This window comes from Carcharodon carcharias, chromosome 1 (assembly GCF_017639515.1).
Source record: "Carcharodon carcharias isolate sCarCar2 chromosome 1, sCarCar2.pri, whole genome shotgun sequence".
In the NCBI taxonomy this organism is placed as follows: Eukaryota; Metazoa; Chordata; class Chondrichthyes; order Lamniformes; family Lamnidae; genus Carcharodon; species Carcharodon carcharias.
In genome coordinates, this window is record NC_054467.1 from 17,130,486 (window position 1) to 17,153,562 (window position 23,077).

The window sequence follows — 23,077 nt, forward strand, 5'->3', positions numbered from 1 at the left end:
GGGCAAGTACTCTCCCACACACGCGGATCCCTTACGTATCAAACTCACCTCACTCCTGAGCATGTTGAGTGCTGCCTGCTGGGATTCGCTTTCAATTGTCTATCTGACCTGCATCTCCGCACCCCCCCAACCATCACACCCCCATGCAGCACCTGATCTCGCCCACCACAACTCTCGGTTCACTTCTGATTTAGACAGCATGGTCTGGATTCAGTTTTTTCATGTGCTCCCCCATCTTTTCCCTTCCCCCAGTCACCCATTTCCTTTCCCCCATTACTGTTGACCCCCCACCCCCGGCATGACCTTCCACCTCTCCTCCGTGACCTACCAGCCACAAGCCTTTTCCTTCAGGGTTGTTCAGATGAACGTATACGTTCCATTCTTTCCCCAAAATCCCACCCCCATCTACATTCACCTCCCCGGCCTCCTCCTTCCCTACCCCCAGAGTCCGTGTCTGCCTCCAAGACCCCACCAATGTTCCTCGCCGTTCTTTTTAACGCTACCGTCAAAATCATCACCCTCCCGCCCTACTGCTTCACTCTGCCCTCAGTCATTCTGACTTTTCCCTCAAACCACGCCCACCCTCAGTTCACTCCCCAGGAGTCATGGACCCATCAGACCCCTCGATTGCGTGTTCGCCTGGTCACCAACCCCTCTGGACCCCTCCCCCCCAGGAACCCCTTCTCCCACTGGAACCCCTGCCCCCCCGAAACTTCTTCCCCCACCCCCCGCAACCCTTAGTCCTCCGAACACCCCCGGACACCCCACTGCTTAGTCCCTCCCCTGTCCTGACTCCCTCAGACATCCCTTACTTCTTCCGTCACCCTTAGTCCTTTCCCCCCCCAACCCCGATTCCTTCCTCCAGCCTTACCTCTTCCTCCAGTATCACTTCTCCCTCCAGACTTACTCCTTACCCCTTCCTCCATCCTTACTCCCTCCCCTCTCCGCACTCCTTCCTCCCCCTCTTCGCACTCCTTCCCCCTTCCGAACTCCTTCCCTTAAACCTACCGGGCCAGTTGCCATCTTCTCTCCGTTACCCCCTCTTTCCCCTGTACTCCCTCTCCCAATCTCACTACCAACACCTCCACTCCCCAGTCGATCCTAGGCTTTCCTCTCCCACCCCCTTGACCATCATCCATTGTGAGCATCAGTGGTGACTTTTCACCTTCCGTGAGCTGCTCCGCAGCAGAGCCATGTCCATGAGGATCCTCCCAGCATGCCATGGACGTTCCTCTAGGATCCCTTTGCTGTCGGGCTCCAGCACCTTCTGCTCCTTGGACGTCCATGATGTAAGGCCCTGACAGTAAGACCCAACTTCTGCACATCAGAGTTGTCATGACGTGTTTTGCACCGGCATGGTTCCATGCCAACGTGGGCGGACAATCCAGCGGGGGAGGATGAATCTGGTGGTCTGACCTTATAACGAAATGATGATGTATTACAATGAGGTTCCTGATGTCCAATGGCAGGAAACACAACCCGCCTTCGGCGGGTGGAGCGGACGATCATGAAGTAGTGTCACAACGTCGTGAAACCGATTTTTGGCTCTCACCATACTGTCCACTCACGCCACCAAACATGCCTGACGACAGAGGGCACAGAAAATCCTGGCCAATGCTTTAGTCCACCACACCACCAGGCCCTGAGGCAGAAGGCCAGTGTCTACCCCCTACCGCCCCAGGGGTCTGCAACCTGTGGCTCCAGAGTCGCTTGAGACTCATTGAGGACTCACGTGCAGCTTCTGACCTTGATCCATTGAGACCATTTTGATGGCAATTTAAATGTCATTTTAAATTTTTGTTTAAACTTTATCAAAATTGCACTTGTGAGAAAATATCATTCAATTAACTGCGTTTTGTAAAAATCTTTAAAATATGGTTGAAATGTTCTCGGTCTTGTTCCTCATTATTATTGGCATTTGAGTAACAGTTCTTAAGGTTCTGCGTTTTCGACTAAATTTTTCAACAGCAGTTCTTCTTGATATTAAGGTTGTTGGCCCCAATCAAGACACTACCCGGCCCTGAGGTTTACCTATTCACCCCACAAGCTGAAGGTGTAAAGGCCAGTGTGAATGATGAACTTCATATTCTCTGTTACTTCATTCCCACTCATGTCTTTCATTGTTTTAATGTTACGCACCATGCTTCCTCTCCACTCTTATTTCACCACTGAAAATAACTCATGGGAAACAGTGGCATTACAATCACATCCCAGATGGGTTTGGTCTAAGTACAACATATGTCAAATTCACTTCTTGCCATTTATTCCAGCGCGATATTTATATATAGAAAAAAACACGCCAACTGTAATTGCTTAAAGAAAATGACACTATGAAAGAGGCTTGCCTTGCCCTGCTCTGTGTGCTTTTAATTCAGACATGAACAGGCAATATTTCTTTTCTGTTAAGCCGCCACGTATTAGGTTAATCACATACTATGAAAGATGATTATATTTAGAACTATGTTTTCTTTCCATTTGTTCAAGGGATGTGGGTGCTGCTGGCAAGGCCAGCAGTTATAGGCCATCAATACTCGTCCTTGAGAAAGTGGTGGTGAGCTGCCTTTTTGAACCATTGCAGTCCCTGTGGTGAAGTTATTCCCATAGTGCCGTTAGGGAAGGAACTCCAGGAGCTTGACTCTCCGAGGATGAAGGAACAGTGACATATTTCCACATCAGGAAGGTGTGTGACTTGAAGGAGAACATGTAAGTGCTGGTCTCTGGTCAATAGTGCCCCCCCCGAACGTTAACGGTGAAAGTTCTGGCGATGGTAATGTCATTGAACATCAAAGGGAGCTGGTTAGGCCCCTTCTTGTTCCTTACTGACTGTGGACACACACACAGTTTCTGGAATCCTTTGCTACAAGGTTAACATCGGTCATCGACTCATAGATGTCTACAGCACAGCTTGGTCTGGTATGTTTTGCTATCTCCTCAATCTGTTCTGCACAGATGTTATTGAAACCAACGTGAATCCTAAATCCTAATACCGGTAAACAGTACGGTTCAAAAAAATTGGGGTCATATGTTATAAAACTCAACAACAGGCTCAACAGACAGTTAAGAGGCTGACATCAGCACTCGTCTCTGCGTTGCACCAAAAAAGGCCAAAACAAATTTCCTCTCCAGGATGCGCTTGCTTGCATCCAGTCTTATGCATATGTGTGCTTCCTGACAACTCTTCCACCAGAAATTCCTGTGCCCATATTTAATGTGGAAACTCCCTATGTAAGCTTGTTACTCTGTATTTAAACCATCCCTGCAATGGTGGTGTTATAGTGTCACCACTGGTGGGGAATGTGCAATTACCCTGTGACAAGTTTACATAGGCAGTTTCCATTTTAAATGTGGACACAAGGATCTACAACGGAATAATATATACAAGTCATATATGTGTGACTTTATAATGTTGCCTGAATTAGATCTCCACGTGCACCTGCCCCAAAACAACATCGCGTTCAGATGAAGGGGGGGTCCTCCAACTCATTTTCTCCAATAATTTATCTCAATTCCATGTGTGTTAATGTTAGGGGAAAAAAAAAGTGTTTAACATTGTACGGTTCTAGTCTACAGTGAATTTGCAATGCTACTTACTGGTCCTCAAAATGTGACCCCATGAATTAGCTTCTTGGGGAAAAATTCAGTGCCACCAGCAATTCTCAGTTACCCCCTCATTTCCTGTGAAGTATCCACTCTGGGCATATTGCCCACTCTTCCTGGCATGACTTCCTCTTCTAACCACCCCAAATGCTCCAGCTCTCTGTGTTCAGAGGTCTCTAGCTCATTCTCTACCAAATAGAATAAGAAACGGTTTCAGAGACAAATAGAGGAAGCTAGGGAAAATGGGTGCAAACAAGCGAGAGACAGTGAGCAAGAATCAGCGGAGCGGGAGACAGTGAGCGAGAGAGATACACTGTTAAAATGGGCACAGTGATTAAAGACTGGGAGAAAAACTGACATCCACAAGAGGCGGATGTTTTATTTTGTCTGTAGATTAACATCACAGAACTGAATTAGAAAAACATTTTAACAGCCCTCTAGATTTATGAGGCTTGCTTTACCAAACAATGCAGTTTTTAAACGCAGCCTCATGTCCAAAAGCATATACAAAGAACCTGAAGTGTTTTAATACAATGAATGCTTCTTCACAGCATCAGTGATCAATCAAAGTAGGAGACTTTTGTACCCCTCCCCCCCACCCCCCACCCCCCAACCCACCAAACACAACTTGCATCAGGTTAATTTTTCTCTCTGTTGGTGCACTTCAGTACAGAACATGAGCAAGTGAGCTTCACCGTACAATAATAAACAATGCAACTTTCAAAAGTGGGTGAGTGGAATCATCACCAGTTTCCTGAGGGAAAGGGCTCAGGACAGTCATCAACAGGGAGCAAAAAAAACCAAAACTAATATTTTCCGAGATAAACCACTTTGCTCTGATGCAAACAATCGCACTGCAGTTGTGCTATTTATAGCGATCTAGTAAGGAATGCTTACCTAGCAACTTCACCAGCATTATAATCCCATTGGGGTTTGGAGAGGAGATCAGATTTAAAAGCCAAGGGAGCTCGTGAACCACAGAAGTATAATCTAAAATGTGTCTTGGAATGTGGCAAAGCCCACTTAATGCCCATCTCTCATTGCCCCAAGCGTTTGGGAAATCAACCGTATAGCATGGGACTGGATTCACATCTAGTGGGTGTCAGGTTCCCTTCCCTGAAGGATGTTGGTGAACAAGTTAGGTTTTAACAACAATCTGGCTGCTTTCACAGTCACTTTATCTCAGGGAGATCGACTGCACATGTAAAAAAGACGAAAATAGAAAAATAAAATTTCCCTCGCATGTCCCCTCATGTGACAATGTCATATGAGTTTGGACACGTCCGTAACTTTTACAAAATCTTTATTAAAATTTTTTAAAAACTACATGAAACCTCATCCCGCCTGTGGATGAGGTTTCATGTTTTTTCCAGTTCCCGCCAGGGCTCCTGGCCTGTCCGCTAACCTTAAGGTTGGACGGGCAGGTCCTTTAATTACTTAATTGATCCTGTCAATGGCCTCGATTGGCCACTGACAGGTCGGCGGGCCCCGCAGCTGATTTTGCTGTGCCCCCTGCCTTCCTGAAAATTTAAATGGGGCGCGGTGACATCGGGAGTTCCACCCAACATCACCGCGCGTCATTTTACACGTCGGCGAGTGGGCCCCACCCCCGTTCGCCAACTCATAAAATTCTACCCATGATCTCTGGTTTGCTAGTGCAGTCTAGGCGACTGTACCCATAGTATAAGATGAATTTTGCTAGTCTTTGCTTGGTGCTCAGCTCACATCCCCAGAGCGCAAAACAGATTAAAGTTAATGAAAATAAAACTGAGAGCACTGACTCTGAATGTCATTTGCTGATCTGCACTCACATGTCTGGAGGCTAATGTCAAGCATTTGCCCCCTGTACGTTTCTGAGAGATAAAATTTCGTCATCAGGACATCCCACGCGTTGAGAAGAAAAATTAGTAACTATTTATACGAACTTCTGTAGATTTCTTCATGGACCAGCTACTAATCATCTTAACATTTCAGTCAGAATCATGCCAGCTTCCATACCTATTCTTATGCTCAGCTATTCAATCTCAACTGTACTACAACTGTACCAGCAGGAATACTGTTGGCCTCAGAGCCCCTGGGGTCAGGGAATTGGACAGAATTTGCTCAGTTAGGTGGGTGTCAGGTGAGGATCAGTCACTGCCTTGATACAGTCCCCCTGCAACCCCAACGACCCTCCGCCCTGCAGTAGACTGGCCAGCTACACTCACCATTAACGATTGTTCTCTGAGCCTTCAACACTTTCTGAGGGGGGGGGCAAGACAAACATGAGCACTTAAACGACATGGATATGAGTTTGTGAAACATCTTACGTGATATTTTCCAGCCAAACAGAGGGGCAGTTGCTAGTGCTGAACAAGGCATGTAGAAACTGGGAATCGGCTGTTGTTAGGCTGCGCCTCGAAATGGGAGGACATTACACCTCTAATCCTTTCACAAGGGCAGCTCAGAACTTCCCATTAACTTGCGGAAATTAAGCAGATTCACCTGACAAATTCTTTGAGGAGCTGCACGTCTTTGGTGCAGGAAATCTTCCTGCTGACAACTGAGATCCTGTACACAATGTCCCACCTTCTACTTTTCAGTGGAATGTCCACTCCGAAGAGGTAGGCAGCCAGATATTGACATTAGGCAGAACTGAAAGTGGACCCAGGCTCAATGTTTTGATTCAGGCGCAGGTGAAAAAATACACAACACAACTTACGCCAGGGCGATAGATGGAACAGGTGAATGTTGGGCCTGTACATCTCAGTCCTGCTTCAGAAGAGCCAGTTAGTTTGCTTTGAAATGGGAGGTGGCTGCAGTTGCCACTCTGAGTTACAGTCGATAGTCACTTCAACCTGAAACATCCAATTAGAGCCCCTCTGCTTCCTCTAACAGCAAGAAGGACTGGAACACGCCAAAGCTAGAAAACTGCCAAGAGCTGACCTCCAGCTGTGGTGCTGATTATAAGTCGATGGCACACAGAAAGTAAGGTAAGTGGGATTTGCATTTTAAGCAGTAGGTCCAACAGGACTGGAGAAAATAAATCAAGTCCTTGCAAGTCTGAAAGGGAAAATCCCAATTTAGTGGGGCATTTCTAATGGAGAAAAGAAAGGGACTGCATCAATATTTCTCCCCTTAAACACTCCATAGCACATCACAATCAATGCATTTCGCTGTTGAAGTATAATCACGCTTGCTATGTAGGTAAACAATTTTCAAACAGAAAAGTCCCACAAGCAACAAATAAATGAAGGATCAGTTAATCTGTTTTGGCAATGTTCGTTTAGAGATTAAAATGAGCCAGGACACTGGGCAACCTGTTGTCCCTAATGTCAAATAGTGCACGGCAACTTTTATGTTTACCTGGACAGGTGGATGGAGACTTGGTTTAATGTCTTAACTGAAAGACAGTGCCATTCCCGCAGTGCTGAGTTCAAGTGTCAGCCTAGGCTATGTCCTCAAATCCTTGGAGTGGGTTTGAACTCACAATCTCCCAACTGGGGACTGCTAAAGCGCTAACACCTGAGGTGATACCTTGCATTTGTTTGATTTTCATTTTCTTTTTTAAGATTAAAATCAAAGTGAGATTTGAATTTGTAATAAGCCGGCAGCTCCAAAAACAACCTCAGTTGTTAACCCTTCACGTCCAGCTCCCCAGCCCCTGGCCTAGTTCACAGAGGCACTCGACTCTCTCCACATCCAATTCACAGAGACAAAGGTTGCTATTTCACACGAGATGTGCAGGTTGGCACACAGGTGGCACACAGTACGTTCAATTTTGAAAGGGATCCAGCTAAGAATCAGATTAACTGAAACCAGGCTGAAACATGGGACGACCAGGTGACCAGTGGGATTTACTTTTAAAGATCAATGAAAATCTGAAGTTGTCGAATTACTGAGGTGACGCTTCATAGTTGGGTGGACATACTTAAATCAAACCTCCCGTCAGTTAGCAGAAAAAGCATCCCAACATTCAGTGAAAATATCAAAGCTTCCCAAACGCTGATACCTGAAGACAGAGAGCAAAAATTCACTGGCTGAGGTTTGCTTAATTGCCATGGAGATTTCCATAGCAACAGAACAGTGAGTGATCTGTGCAACGGATTAGATACTGTAAAGTTAACATGACGTGGGGATCGAAAGTGTAAATACTGCAACCGCATTCACTGATCAGAGTAATGAATTCGTACCACACAGGTTGGCCAATGAAACGTGCGCTGAAAAACACAGCACTGCTGGGGTGGGAGCGGGGGGTTGGGTGCTGACAGAAAGCTCCCTGAAGGCCTGGAGCTGCCTCAGGCAGCCGAAGACCTGAAAAGCATGAAATAAAGTTTTTAAAACCCGGAAATAAAAATGGGCAAGCATCATCTTATCATAAAAACGCTGCTCATAGATTTTTATCTTTCTTCCATTTAATAATGGAAACTTCATCCCGCCCGTGGGTGAGGTTTGAAGAAAATTGTCTGGCTGATTCGCCCACCTCACGCCCACCGGATGAAATATCGCGTGAGCACGGGATGAAGTCAGGACCGCTCGCCAGGCGGCATCTCATGTGGTTTCATGTCCGATCAGGTCGGGCATGCGCCCGCAACCTAAAACTTCTGCCCACAATCTACAGACCCTTGAGAAAGTCCCTGCATTAATTATAATCGTATAACATGACAACAATAACTAAGGAATTGACTGGAGGGTAGAAAGGATTAGAGGTGCAATGTTCACGTGGGGAAGGGACAGATAACCGAGTGGAATGTCCCAGGGCTCCGTGTTTGTAATTTACTTTAATAACTTGGACTCAGCAATGTAACAAAATGGGTGAAATCTGCAGATGATACCATACTAGAAAAGGACTGGAATCTGCAGAAAGCAGCTGAGGAACCAGAGCAAGCAAAATGAAATAGGGAGCTGGTCAGAACGGCAGATGGACTTCGATGCAGACTAGCATGAAGTGATGCTACAAGGCAAGGAAAAATGGGCAATGTGTCTCCTTCATGAATGGTACTATGGGGTGAGAGAGGACAAGGGAATGCAGCAACCTCCCTTGCGACCACCGTCAAACCCATTCCTCCTTCTAAGAGGCATGAGCCACTGAGGTGGACAATCGAGCTGCCAACATGTGCAATTGAGAAATGGATGAGGGTCAGTCATTCAAGAAAAGTTCAACAAAGCCAGACCGAGCACAAGACTCATCCCTGAAACCAGTCAGCTTAATAAAAGAAGTGACACCAGATTTGGTGAAAGGTTAAAGAATGCAACGTGGCAAATCTGTTTTCTACAGCCAAATATTACAGTTGGGTGGCAAGTACTGCTTGGGCAATGACCAGGACATGTTGTAACCAAGCTCAGTGAAAATTCAATGAAGGGTTTTAAGATTATTAAGCTGACAAGTTAATGATAAATTATTTTCTGCAGCACACAAACTGGAAACATAAATGCTGGGAAATAGATGCAGAATCAGATGCGATTGCATCAGGTTTGGTTAAAATTCAATAAAGCCATTAGAACTGACAAATGCGGCGTTTCACGGTGCAGAGGTCTAGGTTTTGAGTCTGTTAAAGATTAATAAGTGTTTAGTGATCAAGGAGAGTGTATTAATGGAGCATAATTGTTCCCATCTCGTCAGGCGGCATCTAGCATCTGGTCCAAGTATCAGATCTCACAGCTTTGGGAAAGCAATAAGCTATAAATTAACAACATGGACAAGCGGGTTTATGAATCAGGGCTCAGACCCTTGTCCATTTTGGAAAAGACAAAAAGAAATTGGATTTATCCAGCACCTCCTGATATCTTTCAGAAACAGCCCGCATAGGGATTCATGAATTAATTTAATGTGCCGATGCGGAAGTTACCCACTATGCGTTGAATGTTGAATTGGGACTTGAACCCACAACCTTCTAAAGATGTTTTTCTACCAGATTCAGGCCACACTAGTGCCAATCAGTAGAAACTGGGTCTTCCCCAGCTGTCGGCCATAGTGAATCCATCAGAACGACTTCTGGCCTGTGCAAGATATGCACGTCAGAGCCAACAGGACTAACAACATAAACAAAACCCTGTAAACATGACAACTGTAGCTTAAGCAAAGATTCTAACCATGCCTCACATATATACATATGTAAAATGGACTCCAGGTCAGAAAGGGAGAGTGGCGAGACAGAAAACTGGGTTAAGGAGATGGATTTTGAGAAGAAAGAGTTGGAGAGGTTGAGGGAGGAAACCAGTGGTGGGTTGGTAAACTGAAGAGAGTGGCATAGTGGCAATTTCATGGACTAGTAACCCAGGCTAATGCTCTGGGGTCATGGATTCAAATCCCACCATGGCAGCAGGTGGAATTTAAATTAATAATGTGGAATTGAAAGCTAGTCTCAGTAATGGTGATCATAACTATCAGTGATTGTCATAAAAACCCATCTGGTTCACTAATGCCCTTTAGGAAAGGAAATCTGGCTTGCTTACGTGGTCTGGTCTACATGTGACTCCAGGCCAAAGTAACGTGGTTGACCCTTAACTGCCCTCTGAAATGCTCTAGCAAGCCACTCAGTTCAAAGGCAATTAGGGATGGACAACAAATGTTGGCTTTGCTAGCAACACTCACATCCCATAAAAGAAACCAGTAAAGACAAGGATGACGATGAGTGGAATTTATTTTGGGTCAGGACATGTGTAGCAGGGCTATAAGTTGGAGTTTATAGAGGGTGGAGGATGGGGAGCATCAGCAAGGGCAGCATGACTTATCAGGTATGCAGGTAGCAAAGACATGTGAAGGGTTCGGGTGGCGGAGTGGTTGAATAAAAGGAAGAGGCGGGCAAAGTTGGAGTGGAAGTAAGCAGCCTCGATGATGGATCAGATATATTGGTTGAAGTATCAACTTTCTTCAGTACTCCAGAAGCACTGTAACCTCCTGAATCAGCAAATTATATACTCAAGCTCACCCGTAACACGGTGCTGAAGGTGTTTGCCACATATTGTATTTTGTTGTTACCTTACATTGAGGCCTTATATAGATCTCGTTTTTGTAAAGCCTGAAGCCATTTACATTTTCCTTCCTCACCACAAACTCTGGTCTTTCACCATCACCTCCATCACCCTCCCTGGCTGGAACTGGCCGTTTCCAACCTTGGTGTTATATATGACTCCGATGTGCCCATATCCACACCATGACTAAGCCCATCCATTCCCATCTCCATTGGATCACCTGACTCATCCCCACCTTAGCTGAGCTGCTACTGAAACTCTCAGCAAAGCCTTTGTTACCACTAACCTTGACTAGTCTAATGCATTCCTGGCTGGCCTCACACATTCTACCCTTGGTAAACTTGACGTCATCCAAATCCTGCTGCCCTAGAAGATCAGCAGAGTTCTTTTGATGGCTTGGCCAACATTTGCTTCTCAATGAACACCAATAGCAGATCATTTTTTTCTTGTTTTAAATATGCTCCACACAATTTGGCTGTGGAGATTGCCCTCAAAACACCCCAAGAGTTATAAATTGACCATGATGCAATTTGACATCCTGAAAATGTGAAAGGTGATACATAACTGCAAGTTTTTCTCTTCCTTAAAGCTCAACTCTGGGACCACCAGGAGTCCAAGAATGTGAATGGCCTGGTTCAGCCTGGAAGTGATAGGGATGTGGTGGGGTCAGCGACAAGGGAAGAGAGTTTGTCATAGGGAGCCAGGACTGATGGCTTCAGTCTCCCTGATTTTGAGCTTAAGAACATTTTGACTTATCTAGAACCTGATGGACAGTCCAGCAGCACAGACAAGGATCAATAGCTCGAATTGATGTCATTGCATGTTATGACACAGCAGTTGGTAAAGGCTGAGTTACTTAAAAGCCCAGAGGGAAACTTTAAACAACTGTCATAATCTATATTTTCAATTGGTATGTTTGAGATGCAACTCTGAATTCAGAGATGAAACAACCAAGGCTCCAGAGGTTTTTTTTTATATAAATTAAATTAAACATTTATGAATTAACAAGGTATCAGACACATACAAGTTACTACCATAATAACTATTAAACAAATCCCCAAATTAATCACTTCCAGGTAATATTCCCCAAGGCAACAATAACCCATAGACTTAAACAGACACCAGGCAAAGCACATTTTATCTTAAAATTCAAAATGAGGTTCTTTTCAATTTGTTCCTTCGCAGATATAATGATAGGCTTACAGGCTTAGATCTCCCATGCCTCTGACTTCCACACACAAAGCTCTTCTGTATATACCTAGCCTTCCCTTTGAATGTAAATTCTCATTGTATCACCAGGCCCTTTGAACTCCACCTCTTCTAACAAAAAAACACTTTTCATAGTACCAATTTTATTAGTAATATAAACATATTGCTTTGTCTCCTAGCTAGGTGCTAGATCCACCCCCAGTCTTTGAATGGTTTCATCAACAAAATGCAAGGTACTCTTAACGTTACTGTTAACATCTCAAAACTACTATACATCAAAGCACCCAGGATAGCTGGCTTTAATTCAATTAACACACGCACACTCAGACACAGACCCTACTACAAGTCCAATTTAAAATAATTTCCAGTAACATTTTTTACATTAATATCTCTTCATGACATCGGTGTACATATGAAAACTAACTCCTGTGCTTGTTAATGATGTCACCAAAAGAGAGAAACTACAAGCTGCATTTATACAGCACCTTTAACATAATATAACATTCCAAGGGTATTCACAGGAGCGATATAAGAAAAACAATGACACTGAACCACATATGATATTACCAGATGACCAAAAGCTTGATCAAAGAGATAAGCTTTCAAAGAAGAAAACAAGGTACAGATCCCAAGAGGGTTTAAGGAGTGAATTTGAGAACTTATAGCCCAGGCAGCTGATGACACAGCCATCACTAGTGGAGCAATTAAAAATCTGGTATGCTCAAAAGTACCGAATTGGAGGAGTGGAGATATCTCGGAAGGTTGTGGAGCTGGAGAGGTTGAGGAGATAGGGAGGGGAAAAACCGTGATGGGATTTAAAAACAAAGATGAGATTTTTAAAATTGAGTCATTGCTTAACCGGGTCCCAACGTGGGTGAGCAGGTTCGAGGGGCTGAGTGGCCTACTCCTGCTCCTAATTGGTATGTAGGTGAGCAAGCACAAAGGTGAACAGGGCTCGATGCGAGTCAGGTCATGGGCAGCAGAATTTGGATTACGTCAAGTTTACGAAGGACAAAATGTAGGAGGTCAGCCAGGAATGCACTGGACTAGTCATGTCTAGAGGTAACAAAGGTGGTATCGAGGGTTTCAGCAGCAGTTGAGCTAAGGTGGGGAGCAGTCAGTTGATGCAATGGAGGTGGGAATAGATTAACTTAGTGACGGTGCAGATATGGGATCAGACGCTCATGTTGGAGTCAAATATGACACCAAGATGACGAATGGTCTGTTTCGGCCTCAGACAGTTGCCAGGAAGACGGATAGAGTTGGTGAGTTGGTGGTGAAAGAGCGGAGTTTCTGTCGAGAAACAAAAACTATGGTTTCGGTCCTTCCAATGTTTAGTTGGAGGAAGTTTCTGCTCATTCGGTACAGGAAATGAGACATGCCATCTGACAATTTAGAGATAGTAGTGGCCATGGTGAGGAAGAGCTTTGTTTCATCAGCATATATTGGAATTGTTGAGTTTAACATTATGGTTTCAGATGATGTCGCTGAGGGGCATGTAAGTGAGATTCAGGAGGGCCCCAAAGATAGATCCTTGGAGGACACCAAACGTTATAAGAATGAGAAGAGGAGCCATTACAATTGATTCTCTGGCCGTAATTAGATAGATAAGAATGAGACCAGTACAAGCCCAGTTAGCTAGAAGATTGTGCAGAGTAATTGGAGGAGGATGGTGTGATGAACCATGTCAAAGGCTGCTGACAGATCGAGAAGCACGAGGAAGGATCGATTACCTTTGACATAGTCACATAAGATGCCATTTACGACTTTCGCAAGAGCCATTTCAGTGCTATGTCAGGAGCAGAAACCTGATTAGAGGAATTCAAACATGGAGCTCTGGGAAAGATGGGACGAATTTGGGAGGCAACAGCATGTTCAAGAACTTTGGATAATCCTAGAATAGTGAAAAGTTTTGCCAAACAAGAGCAGGGCCTGATAGCACCTTTCATGGTTCAACCAGATCTGGCAGTGAAGGGCCAAAACCAGTTGTCTATTCTATCCATCAAGTCTGTGCCCCTTGGACTTAAGGGAGAGGAGAGGAGGGCCATGCTAGAGGGAATGTCCAGGATGTGGGAGAGAGTGAGAGTAACGGTTTTAATGGGGTATAGGGCATCAAAGCACAATGTAGATAAGAAGGAAGTAGTGATCAAACTGTATAAAGTCAACACAAACCCAGCTACAGAACTAAGGGTGCCACCAACTGAGGGAAATTCACACAAAAAGCCAAAGCCCAACAGAGAATTCCAGTCTAAGATATTCTTTTGACAAGCCAAGATTCAAATGATAAAAATCCAGCCATGTTAACAAAATGACAAATACTCACTTCACCCTTGGAAGTTCCAGGAATGGAGAAGAGCAAAATAAAATGAAAAAGTGAGACGCTGGTGAGAGGGTAAAAGCATTCATCCTCTCACGGGCAGGTTACTAATCCTGCCTGCATATGGGTAGTGTCTTAAGTGAACTATGCTCTTCTCAATTGGTACCAAGTTAGCACTTTCATTGACAGGCTACTTAATGTTCACTTTTTGAAAAGTCTTTCCAAAGCCAGAGAAAGGTTGGCGCAGTGAGCTGTGCTCTGTGAAATCAGGATGTCGAGGCCCCATCAGGTTAAAGTATGAGTGCGCTGCTTGGTTTACACCCCAACTGATGCCCAATGCAAGGGTCAACATGAAGTAAAAAGGCATCATTCCTCAGTTCATTGTTTCCTCAGCAAAAGCCAAAATAAAGGCAACGGTATTAGTCAGTGCCCAGCAGAATATTCCTCTGACTGCAAGGAAATAAGAAACAGACAAGCTGAATACTACGGATCCAGCCTTAATGCTGATTAGCACACTAATCAAGTCTCACCTCCCGATTCCTCCGTCATGAGACTGGGCTGGCTATACATGTGCATGGGAGGTTAATGTCACAGGTAAAGCACAACTTATCCCATTTCAAAAGGGACGGAGGGGATGCTCAGAATGCATAGTTCTAAAGAGACACATCTGCAGAAAATAATATCTTCAGTACTTACATCGCCCATTCCAGCTTCTCGTTTTTGATCGAATTGTACAATGCCTGCAACGAAAACAGAAGCTAGAAGTCATTTAATTGTGTTTGTTGTCTGAGGCGCTATCAATTACTGCACTGTGCTGTAAGACACACTCAAATCAAATCTTGGCAATAACTATATTAAACAGATCATAATGTACTAGGCAGGAAAGGGTTTCTTTTTTTAAGTATCCTACGGTGTATTTGTTGCAAATGATAATGTATAGCTGCCTATTGTTATTGAAATGTAAGCCAATGGATTTCCTCCGTCTAGTTCTAATTTCTTTAAAAGATTCAATTTCTTTGTCAAACTTTCTTTAAAAATTACATTGTCACACTGGCCACAAAACACAACAAATGAAAGTGAAAATCTTGTATTTCTCCAAGTCCACTTCATGAAAAGAAATATTCATTTGAAGTTTTGTTTGTAGCTAATTAAGAAATTGGAAAGGCACACTTTGAGAACTGGATTGAACATGTCAATGTAAAAATTATTCTCTGTTGCAAGGTTGTTGTAATTTGTCTGTGAAGATTGAGGACTTTTTTGAAGAAATTTCAGAAATTCGATATGAAGTCTATTGCTGGGATGGGCTGGTATACACACATTTTTGCTAACTTCAACTGAATCTGTTACCAGTTAACTCTTGAACTGCCTGAAGCATGACAATTCACTCTTGGTATCTACCTTTTAAAGCAGCAACATTCTAAGCACAATTTTGGAATGAAGTTGAATCCCAGCAAAAATAAAAATGATAAGGGAGGGAAGCGAACAAACGGGTCTTTGGGATTTGGGATCGGCTATAACTAAAAGACTTATCCCTGCAAATTCTTTTCTTATACTGCGACCTTAAACAATCTGCCAATGATTAGATGGACTTCAAGTCATCCTCCCTCCAATGTGCCTTGCTCATTCAGTATTCTTGCAGAAATAACCCGATTTGGTTCGGATAAATGTTAACCAGATCGCCAAACCACCAGGAAAGTGAGGTGTCAAGAGATTGCTGGAGATTTATTTTCTGATTAAGGTGAACACAAACATTCTGAGATATAAAACTACATAAGAGGACTGAAACGGGGACATGGCTGAAAAGCCAGAAAGAAAAATTCTGCCTACGGGCTGTCAATTTCCTTTACAATATTCACTTATCCTGTTGGGCAGGTAACGTGCTCACGTCTATGAAGCTTTGAGGTTCAGATGGAAGTGCAAAGGCAAGTTATAAGTAAGCAATAATAAAGCCATCAGCATTTGAAATGGATTAAAGAATCAGGCCTTAGTCCAAGCCTTTCTCCAATGGGATTATTCACAAAAAGAAAGGTTAATTTGCCAAACAGTAAACCATCTACACCCAAAAAAAACAAACGCACATCACGCACTGTAAACTATCTGAATCAGAATCTCTAGTCAATATATCTCTCCAGCAATTTAGAGTTTCCAAGGAGAAATTTAGATTCCCAATTAATGAGAATCAATTCGGTGTTATACGAGTCACAGCTGCATTGCTTTATGCCCTGTATTACTCTACAATGCATTTTTTAAACAGAGATTTAGCGCCTCATGTTTCAAAGAAATGCTATATTCCTTTCCTATCATGAATTATAAGTGCTGCCTCTTCATTTATCAAACAGGAAATAAGAGCCTTTAAATTTTAGACCTCTAGCATGTTTCTGCCTTAAATTACATGCAGCAGTTGGTTGGAGAAGCCGTTAACCCAGACTGAAAGGGCTGTGCTTTATTGTCACAGTCGAGCTACAGAGAAAGCTTAACAGAGAAAATAACAGACGTACGCCACTGTCAAGAAACAGCAATGATAGATAGATAGAAAATGCTGCATAGATATGAATAGATGCCATTGACAAATGCACTAATCATGTTCCTATCACAGTAGGAAACAGTTAAGTAAAAACCATTCACTGTCTTCAAACATACATTTTCCAGTAACTAGGATGATATTTGTATTTTCTCTCTCGTACCTTGCCTGACGAAGGATGGCCAGTTGAAAATTCGGATGAGTAGGAGGTCTTCAATGACTTGGATCGGCGAGGCTGGTGTCTCAACTCATCCCGCTGATACCTCACTGACCCGCCGCTCTGTACCCGGACCTTGCTGGTCCCTTGCACACTGTTCACACCGATCATTTCCTCGAAGGCACTTGCTACGTTCTCGGTGTGTCTGACGGACGAAGGGAATCAGAAAGGACCTGGCCACTGTCTTAAATCACAAGCTCAGCGACCAGCATTTGATCGAGAGGCAGCCTCAGCAGCTCAGGAGGCTTCCAGCTTCAAAGGAGAAGTGTGCCTGCCTTTGCTTGCAATTTTCTACACTGTTTGGATTCGGACTGATCATTTCAGGGTAGGCTCACATCAGGGGTTGCAAGTCACACACACACACTCAAAAAAAACCATCCCCTGAATGGTCCGAGCCAATGGCAAGGGGCCAGGCAAGCAGTTCATTTATATTCTAAATAGCATCATGACTGTTTCTCTATCCATGAACTGCAAGCTCATTAAAGGTAGGCAATGAGATACAACTAATAAAAGATCATAATAGTCCATCAACTACATTCTAGGAACTAAATTGAGCCTGAATTAGAAAAGGAGGGCTGTGCAAGTAAAAAGACATGAATAATGTATCAGTCTGACATTCTGCAAATAGCTAAGGTACGTTCTTGAGGTAATCATGAGCATATTTCAGCTGCTTTGTTAAAACAAATAAAAAGCTGTTTATCACAGTACTCTTTACAGAGAAATCTGCTGACTGAAGGCACCATTGTGGCTCCCACAGATAAATGGTTATTGTCCATTTTAATTTTCACTTTCCTTTTTGAGTGATATGGGGCTGCTCAGTGAATAGGTGATTATCCTGCCTCCTTCTTTCGGACTCCCTGCCACCTGAATAAGAATTTCTTCCCACGAACAAAAAGGGGATTTTTCGATGATTGTACAATGTTGTGCGTTTTACTCAACAGCAGATTTTGTGTATCAAGTTTTTTTTAAAGAAGTGGCCCACGAGGTATTTTAAAGAGGTCTCTCTCTTTCCTACCACCACCACCACCATCACCACACCCAATCCCCCTCCAACTCTCCTTACTGGCCCTGTGTTTCAACCTCTCCCAAGGGAGTAAACAGTAAGTGGGGGTGGTGGCGGAGGGGTGGGGGGGGGGGGGGGGGGGGGGGGGGGTGGTGTGGGGGTGGGGTGGGGAGTGATGGGTGGTGCGTCGTGAGTGGAGTGTAGGCAGTATCTCAACACAATTCTCCAGGTAGCTAGAGTGTGGAGCAGGCTTGATGGATCAAATGGTCTTTTCCTGTCTGTCATCTCCACATGCTCGAAAGAAAAATGCACAGATGGATACCCAGCGAGTGTTACAATCTGGAATATACTGCCTGAGAGTGTGGTGGGAAGGGAATTGGATAAGCACCTGAAGGGAAACAAGTTAGCTGGGCTACGGTGAAAGGGGCAGAGTGGTGGGACTGGCTAAACAGCTCTTGCAGACAGCCAGTATAGTTCGATAAGCCAAGTGTTATAACCATTCTATGATTCAATGATCTCATGACTAAATTCAAAGACTTCCTGCTGATGCTACAGGAACATTGCTTTACGAGCAATACTATAACCCTGACATGATGCTGTGGGTCATTAGCATACCAATTCCTAGTGCATTCAGATAAATTGTCCCTCTTCCTTCCCCTCCACATAAATAGCGAGGGGAAGGAATTTCATGCAAACGTGTTGAAGTGCTTAGATACCAAACCTGAATAAGGCAAAAATCAAGATCATGATCCGTTCAAAATTAAGGAAATTCCCAAAAGAGAAAGAAAGGCCTTTTTTACGTCCCCAATCTTTGAATCCATGGGTCCTTTTCTTTAGAGTCATAGTTTGTGCCACCTCATCACTGTTTTTGTTTTGACACAGGCAGCGACCACTGTGCCAACCCACAAGGCTCACTGAATACAGTTATCAAGTTGATCAACAACAACTTGCATCTACATAGTGCCTTTAATTTAGAAGCAACATCCCAAGGGAGTTTGTGGAGGCATAATCATACAAAAATGGATGCAGAGCCAAAGAACAAGACATTGGGAGGGCTGATGCAAAGCTCACTCAGATGCAAGCTTTAACAAGGGCTTTAAAGCTAGGATTGGCAGAAGCCATAAGGAGGGAGTGCTAGAGCATGGAGGCTGGAAGGCTGAAGGGACAGCCACCAATGGTTGGGGAAAAGGGGGAATGCACAGGAATCTGGAGAAATGGAAAATGAAGGGAAGATGGTTGGAGAGGTGCTGCAGAAATATGAAGGGATTTCAACTCAAGGATGAGAATTTTAACTTGGAGATGCTGGGGAATCTGGAATCAGCATAACTTAAAAAGGGCAGGGACAATAGGTGAGCAGGCCCTGGTGTGGGATAGGATATGGACAGCAGGGTTATGCATCACCTGAAAGTTAAGGAAGGTGGAGGTTTGGAGGCCGATCAGAGGTCCACTAAAGAGATGACAAGGGCATTGATGAGAGATACAGTGTGGATTGGCTAAAATTGGATCTAAAATAGGTAAAAATCCTGGAATTCCCTCCCTAACAGCACTGTGGGTTTACCTACACCACATGGACTGCAGCGGTTCAAGAAGGCAACTCATCACCATCTTCTCAAGGGCAACTAGGGATGGCCCAGTCAGTGAAGCCCCCATCCCATGAATGAATAATAAAAAAAATTAAAGCAGTGGAAGTACGTGGCTCTTAACTGTGATGGAAAGAATATGAAATCTGAAACTCATTGCTGAGTTGCAGAGGACACTGAGACTGTTAATGGTCTGGTTCAGTCTTCGTTGCCCGGAAAGTGGCAGGGAGAAAGAGCATTGCTTAAGATGTTCTGACTACGATCAGACAGGTAAGCATGGAACCAAATGAGAGCAACTATTAAGAGGGTGAAGGAAAGGCATTAGAGGATGGTATGGTTGACTATTTCAAAGGCTGCAAAGAAGTCAAGGAGTGAGAATGCACATCCGTGACAGCGAATGTCATTTGTGACTTTGATTAGGGCTGATGCAGTGCTGTGGCAGGATCGGAACCTGTTTGGAGAATTTCAAATACAGAACTGAGAAAAAGACGACATGGATTATGGAGGGATCAACCCATTTAAGATCTTAATTTAAGATGGCAGATTAAGGGTTTGAGATGGCAATTTTCAAGAACAGAGGGGTTGAGGCTGGGTTTTCTGTGGAAGGGCCAATGACTGTGGCCTTGAAGGGGAGGGAACCATGTACAACATTAGCTAACATGGCGACTGGAAAGGAAAGTTCGATGGTCAACAGTTCAGCGCAGATACGGTGAAGGGAGCAAGTGATTTGTCCAAGTTAAATACTCTGTATTTAGCGAACCTGCATTGTGGGATGTATATAAAAGGGTCTTACATTCATACAGCAAATCTGACCATGAGTAGCACATTTGAAAATCAAATTGTTATAAAGAATTTTAATGGCCTGAAGAGGCGACTGATTTTTACTTGATATTTTTTCCTAAATTATTTTTTTTAAAACTGCGAGCCCTGACAAGATGATCCATGGAAGGGCGGGTACACTGATTCCGGCGGCCGTTAAGCCAAGTAAATGAGCGTTGGTTTGAGACGGTCAGCAACCCAGAATGCTTCAGCGCTTTATGTTCCGTCTTCTTGTACAGTCACGTTTAGCAACTCCAAGTCACCCCAGCCATGGCATCACTGCACCAACAAAGAAACCTTTGACTACTTCAATGCAGGAGAATGTAGATCCAAATGGCAAGAATTCCGCTTTGCTAATGCATAATAGCACATAAATATGTGGGGTGGACCGGGGGTTGGGTAGTGGAGAGAATACATAGATTCCCCCTTTGCAGCTCAATAATTCATCATGTTTTCCATTAATTTAGCACATCGTCTGCAACCTGCAGAGGTTATCCACACAACCTATGTGTGATGACGAAAGAGTTTTAATAGGTTACACTCAAGTGAGGATAGCATGTAATTTTTTTCTACTATAATTAATGGCTGGAGGTGGTTTACCAGCTCAGTCTGGTGGTTCTACTGACGTTGTAGACTATGAAAGTTTCATTCAAGATCAATACCAGTGCAAGATCACATTACTACCTTCAACTCAATCAGGGGTACCCCAGATTGATTTTAGTGTTGGCTAAACTGCACAGTTAAGTTGAGAGGCACTGGCACCCAAGGTGAGAGTGTTTAGGTATTTAATTTGGTCTACATGAGTAACTAATTACATAAGATATATGGCACAGAAATGAGTCAATTTGGCCCAATCAGTCCAAGCCAGTGTTTATGCTCTACTGAAGCCTCCTCCTCATCTAAATCCAGTATTGTAGCCCTCTATTCCCTTAATCCCCCTCATATGCTTGCCTAGCCTCCCCTTAAATGAATCTATACTATTTGCTTCAACCACTAGTGAATCCCACATTCTCACCACTCTTTAGGTAAAGAAGTCTCTTCTGAATTCCCTATTTGATTTCTTGGTGACCATCTCATATTGACGGCCTTTAGTTATTTTCTTCCTCACAAGAGGAAACATTCTCTCTGTATTCACTCTAGAAAAACCTTTCAAAATTTTAAGGATTAGGTCACCCCTCGATCTTTGCAAGAGAGAGACCCAACCTTTCAGTCCCTTCCTGATATGTATGCTGACCTATTTCTGGTATCATCCTTGTAAATCTTCTCTGCATTCACTTAATGCCTCTATACCGTTTTTATCACATGACAATAAGAATTGCATGCAGTACTCTAAATTTGGTCTAACCAAGGTCTGATAACTTCCCTATGTTTTAATTATATCCCTCTAGAATTAAAACTAGACCTTGGTCTGTTTTTCAGCCCACTTTTGCCAGTGAACTGTATGGTGACACAGGTCCGATTTGGCTCTGGAGAAGGGTCATACGGACTCGAAACTTTAACTCTGTTTTTCTCTCTCCACAGATGCTGTCAGACCTGCTGAGATTTTCCAGCATTTTCTGTTTTTGTTTCCAATTTTGCAGGACCCACCCAGAACAAGTTTGCGGCTTATGCTTCAAGCAAGTTAAATAGCCAATCTACATATTCTACCTAAAATAGAAATATTACCCAAACCTGCAACAATAGGAAGCCTGATAGTTATAACCCCGCAGCTCAAGTGCCCAGATTTCCCCCTCAACAAAGTGTTACTATCCCTGTGCAGTCTCCACTTCAAAGGAAAAAGAATCACAATTTCAAAGCCAAATTAAGATCATTAGCAAAAATAATTATTAATCCTGATAGGAAGTTTGCCACCTAAGTTAGATTTCATTAAGCCAGGGAGATATACTCGGGTCTCTTAACCACTGGTCGCCAGTGTTCTATATCTCAATACAAATCATTCCTGAAAAACATCTCGGGAAATTTTTAAAATATCATTAAAAGGCACTGCTTCTATTCATGAGCCCTGAATTACATTGTGACATGCCGATTCAGAGGACATAAATCACACAGGGCAAAAATGGCATTTCAAATAGACCAAAGCTGAGCTAAATGCTGCCCTTGTATTTTCCCTTTTGGACAGTGTTTCCTCAGAATTTTTGGGCAGAATTTTATGCCCCACAGGCAGGCGGGTGTCCGACCTGATCAGGTATAAAATAGCGCGTGATGATGTCAGGCAAGCGTCTCGACGCCAAGGCGCATTCGCGCGATATTTCGGTCGGCGGGCGGGAGAGTTGGCACTGTACCCACCGACAATTAAGAGGCCTATTAAGGCCATTAACGTATTAAGTAAGTGTGATTTTTCACGCCCCGTCCAACATAATGGTTGGCGGGCGAGTGAATCGGCCAGGCGGCCTTTGTATTTTTGAGAAACTCATCCATGGGCGGGATGAGGTTTCCGATATTAATTTAAAAAGATAAAAATGTTTTGACAGAATTTTCATAACCTATATGTTCATGTGAGGGAGTCTGATGTGTGGACATTTTTTTCCTGCATTTCCAAATCTTTATTTCATGGTTTAAAATTCTTCGGCTCCCCGAGGCAGCTCTCTGTCTTCAGGGAGCTATCATTGCACGCTCCCCTGCGCCCGCGCAGACCTCAGCGCTCGCCCTCCTCCCGCTCCCACTGAGCCTTTCAGTGTGCCTTTCACGCCGGCTGGCCCTTAGTTGGCCAGCCCGTGTGAAATCGTGGTCGGGGGCCGATCGCAGGCGGTCTGTTTGCCGGCCACTCCTAGGCCCACCCACTGGGCCAGCCCGATGACCTCAAAATCCTGCCCTATGTTTTTTTATTACAGCTTTTAATCTTCTCCAGTTATGATTCCTC

General features: G+C 43.9%; 1 protein-coding gene across 7 annotated transcripts in view; it reads right to left on the reverse strand.

The window, feature by feature from the left end:
• Positions 1-23,077, reverse strand: part of psd3l (pleckstrin and Sec7 domain containing 3, like) — a 300,860-nt gene that overhangs the window by 50,781 nt on the left and 227,002 nt on the right. For all 7 annotated transcript variants that reach the window (XM_041200467.1, XM_041200457.1, XM_041200476.1 and 4 more), the window contains one exon: positions 14,774-14,817. In XM_041200467.1, coding sequence (XP_041056401.1) covers positions 14,774-14,817 — 44 coding nt within the window. The remainder of the gene's footprint in view (positions 1-14,773; positions 14,818-23,077) is intronic.